This window comes from Lactuca sativa, chromosome 8 (genome assembly GCF_002870075.4).
Source record: "Lactuca sativa cultivar Salinas chromosome 8, Lsat_Salinas_v11, whole genome shotgun sequence".
Classification (NCBI taxonomy): domain Eukaryota; kingdom Viridiplantae; phylum Streptophyta; class Magnoliopsida; order Asterales; family Asteraceae; genus Lactuca; species Lactuca sativa.
The window spans coordinates 55,505,016-55,519,039 of NC_056630.2; the positions used below are offsets into that span (position 1 = coordinate 55,505,016).

A 14,024-nucleotide genomic window follows, 5' to 3' on the forward strand; every position below is an offset into this window, starting at 1 on the left:
TTTTTTTATTTTCAGGGTTTTTTATTTACCATAGAACCTATATATATATATATATATATATATATATATATATATATATATATATATATATATATATATATATATATATATATATATATATATATATATATATATATATATATATATATATATATATATATATATATATATAAAGAGAGAGATCATATTAAACAATGAACCTGTACTTAAATTCATTGTTTTAGTGAAACATATAAAAAGTGACTTGGCTCAGTTGAGAAAAATATCATACTAAAGTACACTGTTCGTTGTGTGGTTTGAAGTGTCGAATTTGTTATAACAAAAGAAAGGGGGCTTTTTTGTCAACTAGCAGGCAACTTGGATTCTATATCAAAATTTCTTTTAATAGTACAAAAAACCATTGACCTAATGAAAATAGAAAGAAGATCTTTTATGAATTTATCTATTTTAATTCTTGTTTTTTTGTCAAAAAGATAAAGAAAACAAAAGGTCACGATCATTTGATCGTTGATCGTGTCATTGTTTTATAAAATTCAAACTTTTTATTTTGATTTTTGTTAAATGTGGTTAAAAATTGATGATTTATTTAAATAGGGAAATCTATGTTCCAAAACTTTTCCATATTTATAAGGTTAAACCCTAAAAAAATATTTATATATACTCATGATTGATTTAGTTCTTTTATATATATATATATATATATATATATATATATATATATATATATATATATATATATATATATATATATATATATATATATATATATATATATATATATATATTCAATTAAGTTCCAAAAACTGATAATCATAGTCAATTTGATCATTTTATCCGGTCAACAGGTCATTCAACTTTTAAAAATTACACTTTTGGCCTAGATTTCAAATTTCTTTATAAATTTGGTCCAAAATTTTTTTGCTTTTGGCAAAGATCTTGAATTTTATTACAAATTTGGTCTAAAATTTACCCTTTTGGCCAAAATTTTAGAATTTTGTTATAAATTCATCCTAACTTAGTTTTTTTTGCAACATTTTTTCTTAAAAAAAATCGAATACATTTTTCTTTATAAAATCATATTTATATAAAAAAAGACATATTTTCACATAAGAATTATATTTTCTATATATATTTTTAAAAAAATTATATTTATACAAACACGTATTTTACAAGAAAAATGTATACAAACATTTATTTTATTAAAAAAGCATCATTTGAGAAGTAAATTATAGACAATTAAATTATCCTTATATATATATATATATATATATATATATATATATATATATATATATATATATATATATATATATATACACACACACACAGACACGTTTACTATAAAATAGGTGTTTGTATAGATTTTTTTTGTAAAATATGTGTTTGTATATATTTTTTTTATAAAAACGAATTTGTATGTATTTATGTACTTAATAAATACCTATTAATAAAAATAGGTATTTCTTATAAAAAAAAATTAAAAAAAAAAGTTTTTATATAGAAAATATAAGATTTTTTATGTGAAAATACGTTTTTATATAAATATGATTTTTTAAGAAAAAACATATTCGATTTTTTTTTGAGAAAAAAAAGTTATAAAAAAACTAAAGTTATGATGAATTCATAACAAAATTCTAAAATCTAGACCAAAAAATTAAATATTTTACCAAATTTGTAATAAAATTTAAACACTGGGTTAAAAGTATAAATTTTGGTCCAAATTTGTAATAAAATTTGAAATGGCCAAAAGTGTAATTTTTGAAAGTTGGATGACCTGCTGACCAGGTAAAATGGATAAATTTAATATTATTATCGGTTTTTAGGACTTAATTGAATAAAAAAAATTTATGGACTAAATTGATTATGAGGCCGATATGTAAGGTGATCACCTATATTAACTAGTTGTCACTTAAAATTTCATCTCAAGTCTTTTCATCTTCTGCCTTTTCAAACCCTAGTTATCGTTTCTATTTTCGAACCAATTGACTTCAAAGCTTTTCAGTAAACTTTTATGGAAGGCTGATGGTAGTAGCAATGTGGAGCTTAAGACCTATGAATCAATACATCGAGGTTGAGAACATATATGGTAATGCCTCTATTTTTCTTTATTTTATACATTCATGATTTCTTGGGTTAGAAACTAACATATATTTGGAGTTTAAGACCTTTGAATCAATACATAAATCTTTTGAAACCCTTTTCTTTTTGTTCTTCGATAGATTGTCATCCCATAATGTCCTCCATAGAACTACATCACAGAGGTAAGTTCACCACATTCCTTGGAAGGAAATATGTACAAGAATAAGTTTCACATCATTGACCTATTATACGTCGATAAATTTTTAGTCCATGAAATGGACAATATAATGGAAGAAATAGGTTATCACATACCCCTAGCCATCTACTTCTATTATTTTAGGATACATAGAGCTAATATGGATTTTGGGATAGGAGAACTAGGAAATGATGATGATGTTTGTATCATATCTAAATATGTTGTTGCAAATAAGCATATAAAAGTTTATATAGAGCATGGGAGAACCTGTTTACTAACCTATTTCATGTCTCCTAATGACTCCTCTCATATGATTATTAGAGAGTTAGATGAGAGTAAGGAAATTCCTTTTTTTGAAGGTCTACAAGTAGAGTATGACAATGAGATGGTAGTTGAGGAGAGTGACTAAGCATGATAATTTTCCACGGGTGTTGAGGGATAAATTAAAAAGGTGTAGAAGGACAATGTCTAGGCGATGAACATCATCTTGTAGCAAAAAATTGGTATTGATGATATTGATACACAAGAAGGTACATGAAAAGATGTTAATAGACAAGAAGCCACAAATAAAGATGCTCAATATACATATGAATAAATTGAGCAAGCTGAACCAATGCAACTGGAAGCGGAAGATCAACCAGTTGTTAATGAGGCAATTGAACCTAATCCAGTTGAAGTGACCCTATGTTTGATAAGATTGAGCAAGTGGTAGATAAAGAGAGATTTGATGAAGAATTTGCACAATGTTTTCAAGATTTTAATGTGTTATTTGGGAAGAACTCATGTAAAAGTAACATGAGAGAAGGGTATGTATTTGTACAAATGGAACAACCGAACAAGACAATGATGACTCGAGTAAGGATAGTGATCTCATGGTTGATGACTTGATGAGTCAAACCTCATAGATGAAATAGAATTAAATATGGTTGATTTCCAATGTATAGATGAAATGGATGCAAAATGGACGGGTTTCCAACAAATTAACATAATGTAGGTGGTGATGTAGATATAAGTATGTTTGAAGATGTAAAGGTTATTGAGAATGATGATTGGGGGTATGTGGGCTCTTCAGAAGAAGCTAAGAGAAATAGCACATATGTTGTTTTGCGCCTTCAAATCCAATTAAGTCGTAACTTTTGTTATATGTATACTTCAAATCCTCTTCTCATGGCATTCAGACCAAAAGTTCTCAAACTCTTCCTATGAAAAAAATCAGTAATGACTTTGAAAGATAATTAAAACTAAACTCCAAAATCAAGATCAAGATTAAAATCCTTCCATAGGGTATGTATTATGTGCCTTAAAAAGGGGTCTTCAATAATTAGTGGAACTTACTATCTCAAGAATAACTAGAAATCTAATTCCAAAGTATGTTGTTCCATTAAAAAAAAAAAGTTGTTCCATTATAAAAAAGTTAGGTGCTCTGACAACATTCCCAACTAAAGATATTAATATTTTTTATATTAATATAATGTTTGATAAAATTTATGATGGAATCTTAAAGTATTTTAATAGACTTAAATTCCGATTGTATCTGATGTATTTCAAATTTTCTATAGACTTGCCACTATTTTTATATTTTCTTTACTTATGTAATCAAACAATAATTATTACGAATAATATACTAATATATTTTTCCAATTATTTAATAATACCAATTTTGTTTAATCTGTCTTTGTCCCCCCCGTTAAGCCATGCATAAATTAATTGAATGGGTAATGCTACTAATATAGATATCTAAATTACTATTTTACCTTTACATTCTAAAAAACAAATTTCACAAATAAAACTCACAAAATTTATCACTTTAACAACATTAATCAATTTTCTAGACCAAATGAATAAAACATCTAAGCACTAGTTTACCATTACATTCCAAAAAAAACAAATTTTACAATATTCATCAGTTCTAACATTAGAGGAATTGTGAGGAAAAAACAGCAAGTTTTTTGGCTTGACCCATTAAGTCATTATGTCCATACTAAGTCAAACAAAAATAGCTATATATAGCTATCTAGATTAAGTGCTGAACCCATTAAGCCCATTGAGTCAAAACATTTTTGACAAGCAAAAATCCTGTACATCTTAATCAGACAAATCAGGTGCAAAATGTATGAGATACTGTGATATTTCTAATCTTGTTCTTCTAACCTAACCAGTAACCACCACCTATACTACTATACCAACAAAAACCACAACTCTCTATCAAGTCAACAACATCTGGTCAAATGAGAGAGAAACAAAAAGATCAGTGTTTTTCTTTTACTTCTTTGACAACCGGAAACTTCTCCTCAGGTTGTCTCTCCCATCTGAGATTTGCAGCTTCCAACCACCGTGGTTCCACTAGAAACTTCTTTTCTTGAACAGCCCACCTTGACTTTTCGGTTCCAATGTCTGTGGAGATGACATGTGTCACTGACGAGTCAACCTCAGCTGTACAGGTGGCGCCTAGCCGCTCAGCCACCACCCATAGCTGGTGGTTTTCCGCCTGAAACTGTGTCGGAAAAACCCTACTGAACACTATTTTACACCCCTTTAATATTTCACTCCGAACAGCTCTCAGCATCTGACATAATAATAACAATTTTACAAATTAATAATAAAAATAGGAAATAGTGATGGGGGTAAAATAGTAAATAACTGAATATAATGAGTATCTCACCTGCCTTGCATCACGCCCATCAAAATTCTCCCCAAGTTCCTATTGTGTGAAGTTAGAATAAAATCATTAAAACTTGAACACCGAATTCTCAAATATCAAAACAAGTGAATTACTGAAATCATCCCTATGGTTTGGTCAAAATTACAACTTTGGTCCCCAACTTTTTTTTGCACTCGAATCGTCCCTGTGGTTTATTTTGTTGCGTTTTTCGTCCCTATGGTTTTATCAAAATTGCACATTTGGTCCCTAACTTTTTTTTTGCACTTAGATCGTCCCTATGCTTTGATTCTGTTGCGTTTTTCGTCCCTATGGTTTTATCAAAATTGCACATTTGGTCCCTAACTTTTTTTTGGACTCGGATCGTCCCTGTGGTTTGATTTTGTCGCGTTTTTCATCCCTATGGTTTGGTCAAAATTGCACGTTTGGTCCCTAACTTTATGTATGCTAATGTAAGGGACGAAAAAGATAACAAAATCAAACCACAGGGACCAAAAGTGCAATTTTGACCAAACCATAGGGACGATTGCAGTAATTTACTCTATCAAAACACATTATGATTTGCAAAAATTGAGGACAACATACCGGATCAAAGAACATAGTGTGGACTCGTTTAAGCACTTTAAGAACAGTAGCAAGAGCACCATCAACATCACTTTCATCACTTCTTAATTCAGAAAGTGATTTGGATCTGTACCCAAATTGTCTACAACTTGATGCAAAGAAATGATATCTTTCCATCACAATCAAATTATCCTTGTGCTTCCATACCTTAAAAAAAATATATAATCAACTTTATGTCGTAGGGGCAAAAAGGTAATTTTAATATGTTTGCTTACCACTTCTGTATCATCAAGGATCAAAACAGCACTTTCTTTCCCAAGAACCACATCAAGTCCTTTTTGATGTCTTTGGGTGCAATCACCTTGTGCAATTACTCTAGAGTCAAAGTAAACCCTACCAGGGTCAAGAAGATTTGCCATTTCTAATGCATAAGAACGCTCACCCATGGTGTAAATAGACATTTCAAACAACTTGCTTGCTTCTTTTAAGAAAGTGTGGACATAAGGCCTCAACTTTGTTACCATGTGCATTGAGGGTAATTTGAATAAAGTACCTTTCAGTGCATCTGTCATTATAAAGTATCAAAAGTCAAAACATTGTTTCTAACAAATATCGGTATTGTACTGAAGAAAACAGAAAAGTCAATATAGGATATGAAGTGTCAATGAGTCATCATACCTTGCATGGGATCATTTTGGTTTAATAAGTATCCTTCTTCTTGAGTTATATCAGAAAACCTGGTTGAGTTTAGTAAGGTGTGATCTAAATCAAGAACCAAGTAAAGCTTTTTGTGGCGTAACAAATTCTTCATATCTCTATCACGCAATCGATCAATTTCATCATTAGCAAGTCTAAGATCCTGCAATATTATAAGATTTCTTGGTTACAAACATTCAACAACTTCATGACAAGAGATAATGATATGTGTGATTTATGAAAGAAGAATAACCTTGTGTATATACCCAAATGCAACACCAGACTGATCATCACTATCCCTTTTCTCTCCACACTTTATGCACATTCCTCCAATAAAACCAGGATGTGTGCATGCTCCCTCCTTCACTGATTCTTCGGAACATAATAATAATTAACAAGAGTTAGAAATTTTGTAGATGAAACATAATTCAAACAGATGTATAAGCAATAGGATACCTAAGATGATTTCTTGTTCTGTATGAGATGTTGAACCATTGGGTTCTTCAGTAGTTTCTGATTCACTAATCTTCCTCCTCTTTGTCCTGTGGAAGATCAAAATCTTTAAAATCAACCCAAATGATTGAAATTCTGAACATAAATTAATAACTCCATGAGTCTCAGTAAGCATCATAAGCCATGGAAAACTTGAGCTTCACTAGGTTGATAGTAAGCCTCTTGATACCTTCTCTCTCAGAAAACATATTACATATCTTTAGGTATATATGTTTGGTGCAAGATTAGATGAGGAAAACAATGTCAGTAGGTACCTTTCATCAAGGTACTTATAATTCTCATCATCATCATCATCATCGTCGTCATCTTCGTCATCATCACCATCATTGTTGTCGCCATCATCTTCATCTTCATCTTCATCATCATCTTCTTGTTCTTCTTCTTCTTTTTCTGATTGAGGAGATGTATCAGAGACAGAATCCAACTCTGCATCCAGAAAAGATGCAAAATCATCGCTGCTTGATGAGTTCACCGAAGCATCGTCAATGAGACTCATCTAAACCCCAGCCTATCCAATTAAGATTAAGAAACATAAATCAGAAATTGCCACAATCGGCGATAGAATTAGGAGAATACAAATACTAAAAAAACCCTAAATCGTTTCAACAATCTATTTTACACTGCTAATTTTCCTAAGAAAGGGTTCCTAATCTGATTTCAGTCTCTTCGTCATTAATAGTTTGAGTTTAACTTATTTCATCAATTAACGTTCTCTTAGGGCTTTTATCGAAACCACAAAACCACACTTCGCATTTCAATGTACATCAATACATACACTCTATCAAATACATGAAATAACTCGCACATTAGTTAGGAACTTCAGCATCACATTCAACAAATCAACTAACGGTGTGATTCTTCGATATATTTATCTCACAAATAGATTTCAGTATACGGAAACTTACGAGAGAAGGATGCAGCTGTCTTTGAAATACTAGTGTTCTACGATGCACAACAGAGGTTGTCCCTAACGCCGCCGAAGTCGGAGCAGAGGGACGATGGTAGAAGGCAGTGTGCGAGGTCGGAGAGGGCAGTGAAGTTTGATGGAGGCGAGATTGAGAAGAGGGAAAACTGGTTAGGGAAATACGTTTTTCTTTTCCAGATACTTTCTCACATAACCAAATAAGTTTGGAGCCATTAAGGCAACCAAATAACCAAACAGACTCTAAAGTCTAAATTCCATAAAAATCGATATATTTCAGTTTTTTTTGTTTCGGCCATTAGAAGAATTTTTTTAACTATGGAAAGTTTATTTAAAAAAAATACCAATGTGTGTTTTAGCAAAAAATAAATAAAAAAGTAGAGTTCCACACGAAAACCGGATCCCTGATTTTGAAACCGATCCGGTCTCAAAACTAGTTTTTACAAGACCGGATTAGATCCGATCCGATCAATTTTACAAAATCGGATCAGATCCGATCCATCGGTTTACAATTGGATCGTAATCCTATGGGTAAAATTGGATTTTATACCAGATTATAAACCGGATTTGCTAAAAAATGGATCCAAAATCGGCATAAATATGATAAAACTCAACAAAAATTGGTTGGAACTGATTTGAAATCGGATAAGAATTTGATTCGGAATTTGGCGGGAGTTGGGATTGGATTATGACACTAATTTTGATTGGATCGAATTGAGGCTACACCTAAGCAAAAACGGATCGGATCGAATCCTACATTTGTACACCTCTAAATCTCTAATAAAAGAATAAACTATTAAAATAAAAAGATAAAAACTTTGAATGGTTAAGCATGGTGTAAAAGTTTCAATGGTTAAACTATTAAAATAAAAGAAACTTTGAATGGTTAAACATGTTGTATAAACCAATTTTCATCTTGCTTTGGTAATAGTTACTTGATTTTCAAATTAGTATTTTTCATGATATTATTTTTCTTTTTTTAACTTTTAAAAGGTTAAAAATTATATAGTTCTTATTAGGATTTATGTAAATCATTATAAACATAAACCTTTAGTTAATAAATTATTTCATCATTTCTTATCCTTCTCATATATTTTTATTATATACATTGTAAATCATTGGCACCATCAACTTTATATACAAGATGCCTAGTCTCTTGTGGTTTTTCCCAACAAGGGTTTCCACCTATTCTTTCTTGAACAACATAAGTGGAAAAATGATGATAAAACCAAATAACTCAAACTCCACCGTATATGAAACTTTAAACTTATGTTTTATGTAAGTACCTAAAAAAATATTTTTAAAGTATCGTGAGTGCACTCATACATTGATATCTTATTCAAATAAGACTTTATCAGAAATACATACTCATACATTGATATCTTACTCAAATAAGATTTTATCTGAAATACATACGTGACATTAAAAGAAGTAAAAATCTTCAAATTGAATGGCATGCAACTTAAATGTCTTTCAACAAAAAAAATGTTAGCAACCCAAATACCTTATGGTATCAAATACACCAAAATACATGATGGCATCAAATGTGTCAAAATGGCTTTGCGGCATTTAATGCTAGAACAAGCCATGGTCTCGAATTGATTTTCTTCAAAGAACATGTGATGCGAGCACAGGATCCAACACTCCTAAAATTGGAAGCCTCTAAAAGTAATACTTGTGTCTTTGAGGGATTTTTTTCCTTTTGCCCAATGTACTAAAAATGATTGGACCGGCTCTAAAAAGTATGTAGCTTCCAAACATTGATCATCATTCAAAGGTGGTCTAACATGAGCAAGGTCCATAATAAGCAATAGTGTAACATCCAAAAAATACCGGCCAAAAATTTCATTTTTAATTACGTCATTTTAAAACCAACAGTGAAATAAAACATTTGTAATATTATGTCATGTCAAAACCAAAGTAGAAATAATCAAACATGTTATCATAAAACAATATCAGAGTGTAATCCCAAAGATCTCATGTACGGAAAACCATAGTGTGATGCGCTACAATCAAGCCGGCTCCTTTCCTTTAAACACGAAGTACCTGAAACCAAAACTGAAAACCGTAAGCACGAAACTTAGTGAGTTCCCCCATCATACCACATACCACACAATCACATAACATACATAGTGCCAGACATTTCTGGGGTGCCCGACCTACCTGGTACGGCCTATCTGGGGTGCCGACCTACCCGTGTCAAGCCATTCTAGGGTGCTGACTACCCACGTTAAGCCATTCTGGGGTGCTGACTACCCATGTCAAGCCATTTTGGGGTGCTGACTACCCTTCGGTCCTAACGACCAAACCTCGGGGACTATTTCACTCCCTACTACTACTACTATCACATATCATAACATAACAGATTATCAGACATATCTGGGTGTCTGAACTACCCTTCGGTCCTAACAACCAAACTCGGGGACTGCTCCCCTCCTACTACCTCTAACTCATATAGCAGATCATGCTAGCATATAAACATAACATCACATACTGTCAGACGTATCTGGGGTGTCTGACTACCCTCCGGTCCTAACAACCGAACTCTACTACTATCACATATAACATATCATGCTAGCATATAACATATCAGGTAGTAACAAACCTAGATGATATCACAGAGACAATCATCTATCATACGTCTCCTACTGGTGGGCCGACATTGTGGCCTTAGACCCACCGCTACTGGAAGGTAACTCACCTCACATTGCTAAAGTCACGAAGACACAACCCCACACTTGCTGAAGTCCCGCGGACTCGACCTTAGTTGCTAGTTGACAGATTCCCGAACTGTCAACACCAAAATAACACCCAATTAATAATTGGGTCCCAATACATAACCATAGGTATATTCTTTGGGTATTTACTACATTACACCTAGCTTGGGTTATTCAAGCCCAAGGCCGAATCTATAGGCCCAAAGTCAATTAGAAATCAAAGCCCAACGCATGGCCCGATTTTCCAAATTGGGCCTAGGCCTAAACATGGTCTCATTCTAAGGCCCAACACCATATAATCATTAAAGCCCAAACTATGGCCCATCTAAGACCCAATTTTCCAAATTGGGCCCAAGCCCCTTACATGGGCCTTACCCCAGGCCCATTAAATTATTCTAGTTCATTGGCTTGACTTTGAATGGTCCAGTATTATCTCAATCATTTAGGCCCAACATAAAGGCCCAATAATATACCAAAGTGAAATTAGGGTTTCACATAAAAAGATGATTAGGGTTAAGTTCCCTACTTAACCCATTAAGGACTTAATTCATTAAGTCCAATATTGCTTAGATTAATTCCTGCCAATGATTATTATTTAATATCTCAAGTTATTAAATAATTCTCGTGTGTATGACCCGATTAATTCTTAAAGTTAGGTTTTCATTGGCATTAGGGTTTTTCAATCCAAATATTAGCCCACTTATCAATTTGTTGGCCTTAAATTTATGTCAATTAGGGCTTTATTGGGCCTATTAAGCCCACTAAAATCTTAATAAGCTCATTAGGGTTTTATTGGATCCATTAGAGTCCATTAAGCTTCATTGGGCCCATTAGAGCTCCTTTGAGCCCATTAGGGTTTCAGTCCCTTGTCCAAACAACCCAACCAAATCACAACACAACTAAGCACACCACCACCCGACACGGCGGCCGGTGGCGGCAGCCACCACCCTAAGGTGGTGGTTTGATTTTCCTTTCATTATTCCAATTTTACAATTTACAATGAACTCACGAAAAACACACACACTATACTAAATGAACACACACCCGCAACCACCCTTGTGGTGGTCGGTGGTGGTACACGGTGGCAGCCACCACCTCACGGTGGTGGTGGTGCCTTGAACCTAGAATTCCGGCCAAACACACACTAAGGAAATAAACACACACACACGAAATTAACCCATACATCAGCATACACTACCGCTATGGCGGTCCTTGAGGTGGCAGCCACCATGGCCGGCAGCCATGGTGGTTCTTCCTTGCGTTTTTCCGGCAGCAACAACACATAGCGGCGGACATGGCGACGGAATAAATAGAATAAGAAGAAGGGTAGTAGCGATTAGAAACAACTACAACAGCCGTGGTGGTCGCGAACGACAACGGTAACGACGGAAGGCAGAAGAAGGACGTCAACAGCGGCAACAACGCTCGTCGTGGGGGCAGGCTGCGACGTTTGGTGACTGAAGTGGTGGCGGCGTTCTAAGTCCAAGGAAAACACGGCAGTGCAAGGTCTCGCCGGCAGCGACACATCGGCGGAACAAATAGGAGAAGGGCAGCGATTTCTGGTGGTCGCTGTCATCGGCAGTTGACGATGGTGTTCCATCTCCGACGTGGTGGCAACGTCGGTGGTTGGTGTTCGAACTCGTCAAGGTGGCAGCAACCGGCAATGGGGATACAAGGTCGGCAGCATCATGGGGTGGCGGCTGGAAGGGTTTAGCTAGGTTTAGGGTTATGGAAAAGCTTTATACCCGATACCATCCCAAACTTATTCCCATAATGACGCCTTTAGTCCCTCCCCTCCTATTTTCTTTCAAAGCAAAGCCAATAAATTACCATTTAACCCCTCCTTTTGAAAATCTTAACAAGATAACTCCGAATTTTACTAAACAACCCTTGCATTCTAAAATCTTTACAAGACTAATCCAAAATTTACCTTTTCACCCCAATCCATGGAAATCCCTTACAAATTAAGTCTCGATAATTACTATGCAGCCCCTCCTCTACAAATTCTTTGCAACAGAAATCCATATATTACCATTCAACCCCTAAGCCTCTAAAATCTCTTCAATTTAAGTCCCATAAGTTAATATTTAGTCCCCGCCCTCATTAATACTTACGAATTGGGTCCGGAACTTACTCTTTTAACCCTCAACTTCTAAAACGATGACGATTAGCTCATTGAGACCATCCTTTTTATACATAATTATTTATTTTAGGGCCACGAGTCCTTCATTTATTTATTTATTTATTTAATAAATAAACGAGTGTTACAAATAGACGGGACAAATGGACCAAAACTCCAATAGAATTCCTTATTTAGTGAATTCTTATGGATTATAGTTGATTCAAAAACTCCATCTCCTCCAAGATAATCAATTTGTCTCTTGCTTCTAAAAGCATGGAGTGCATTATCACAATCAACTTAAGCCATTAAAGTTCTCATCTTGTCATAGGGAAAACCTTGTGTCACGACCCAAAAATGAAATACTATACTTCATAGAATACATAGAAGAAACTCAATATAACAAGTTGTAGGTTTAAGATGAAAATCGATTCATGGAAGCAAGTTCAGGATAAAATCGATTTATGGATACATAAAGGGATGAAATCCGATTAGGACTTAGGGAAGTCCAAGAATGAATCGATTAAAGGGGAGGAAAATATAAGATGAAAGAGTAAGATTAAATTTGATTAGAAAAAACATTGTGAACGGTTTAGAAAATATCGATCAGGTTTAATGGTTTTTAGGAGAGAATGTATTGATTGATGGGTTTTAGCCATAAGAACTTTCTTATGTGCGCATGCAAAACCCTAATGTTTGGATCTAGGCTTTCTAATTAAACATGCTTTGAATCCAAGACTTCTAATGACTAATTAGCAATAATAACAATACTAAATCAGATCTAGAATCATACCTTTGAATCTCTTGTTTGATCTTGTTGTCTTGGAGCTCTAGAGTCACAATTGTCACTCCTCTAATGGCTTACAAACACCAAATAGCAAGGAGGATGATTTGAGAGAGAGGAGAGGGGAGGAATTCGGCCATGGGTTCTGTACTTTAGATCAAGTGTCGATTTCCCTTTGCCATAGGGTCTATTTATACTTGTAGACTCCTTAAGGGTTACATCTTAAACCCCAATTGGATAATCTTCTCTTAAAGCAATCCTAATCCATTCCTTAGATAGCCTTGGACGATTTTAAGTTATCCTTAGCTTCTAGAATCCGTCCAACCCCTATCCAATATGGATTTACAGTCTAAAGTTTAACTATCAAACAATTGACAGTTTATACCCTCTTATTTAATTAATCTCTTTAAGTCACCAAATTAATTCTAATTAATTCTATGACTTATATTAATCAAATAACAATATTATTATTCTTTATATTATTCTCATAATATATTAATAATATTTATTCTCTCTTAGTAAATCATCCTATCAAGTTGCTATGGTGAAGGCAACCCAAAAGGACTATGCACAACCGGGTCAAATACTTGCCTAATATAGTTGTAGCCTTAGACACTATTCCAACAGTTTCCCACTTGGATAAGTCTAGTAACTATATGCACAAGTACAATTCGATTTGCAATCCTAGCTCTCAAAGACGCTGTCAAACTCTGATCTAATCAATCTTGTCCTTTAGATAAGGGATCGTACAGTCCTCTATTAGATATCATGCTGA

General features: G+C 33.7%; 1 protein-coding gene across 1 annotated transcript; it reads right to left on the bottom strand.

Moving 5' to 3' along the window:
• Window positions 1-4,319: 4,319 nt before the first annotated feature.
• LOC111916856 (RNA polymerase II C-terminal domain phosphatase-like 4) lies at window positions 4,320-7,833 on the bottom strand. Its single transcript, XM_023912512.3, has 9 exons — window positions 7,613-7,833; window positions 6,962-7,215; window positions 6,651-6,736; window positions 6,448-6,566; window positions 6,177-6,357; window positions 5,774-6,063; window positions 5,520-5,705; window positions 4,938-4,976; window positions 4,320-4,841 (listed from the first exon to the last, which is right to left on the bottom strand). The coding sequence occupies exons 2-9, from the start codon at window positions 7,201-7,203 to the stop codon at window positions 4,524-4,526; spliced, it is 1,461 nt and encodes a 486-aa protein (XP_023768280.1). The 5' UTR covers window positions 7,204-7,215; window positions 7,613-7,833; the 3' UTR covers window positions 4,320-4,523.
• Between the last annotated feature and the right edge of the window lie 6,191 nt (window positions 7,834-14,024).

Excerpts from the sequence above, each read along its gene's own strand:
- LOC111916856 (XM_023912512.3), bottom strand. The coding sequence starts at position 7,203 with ATGAGTCTCATTGACGATGCTTCGGTGAACTCATCAAGCAGCGATGAT. Across the intron at positions 6,737-6,961 it reads TATAAGTACCTTGATGAAAG|GACAAAGAGGAGGAAGATTA; the intron begins GTACCTACTGAC and ends GATCTTCCACAG. Across the intron at positions 4,842-4,937 it reads ATGGGCGTGATGCAAGGCAG|ATGCTGAGAGCTGTTCGGAG; the intron begins GTGAGATACTCA and ends TTATTATGTCAG.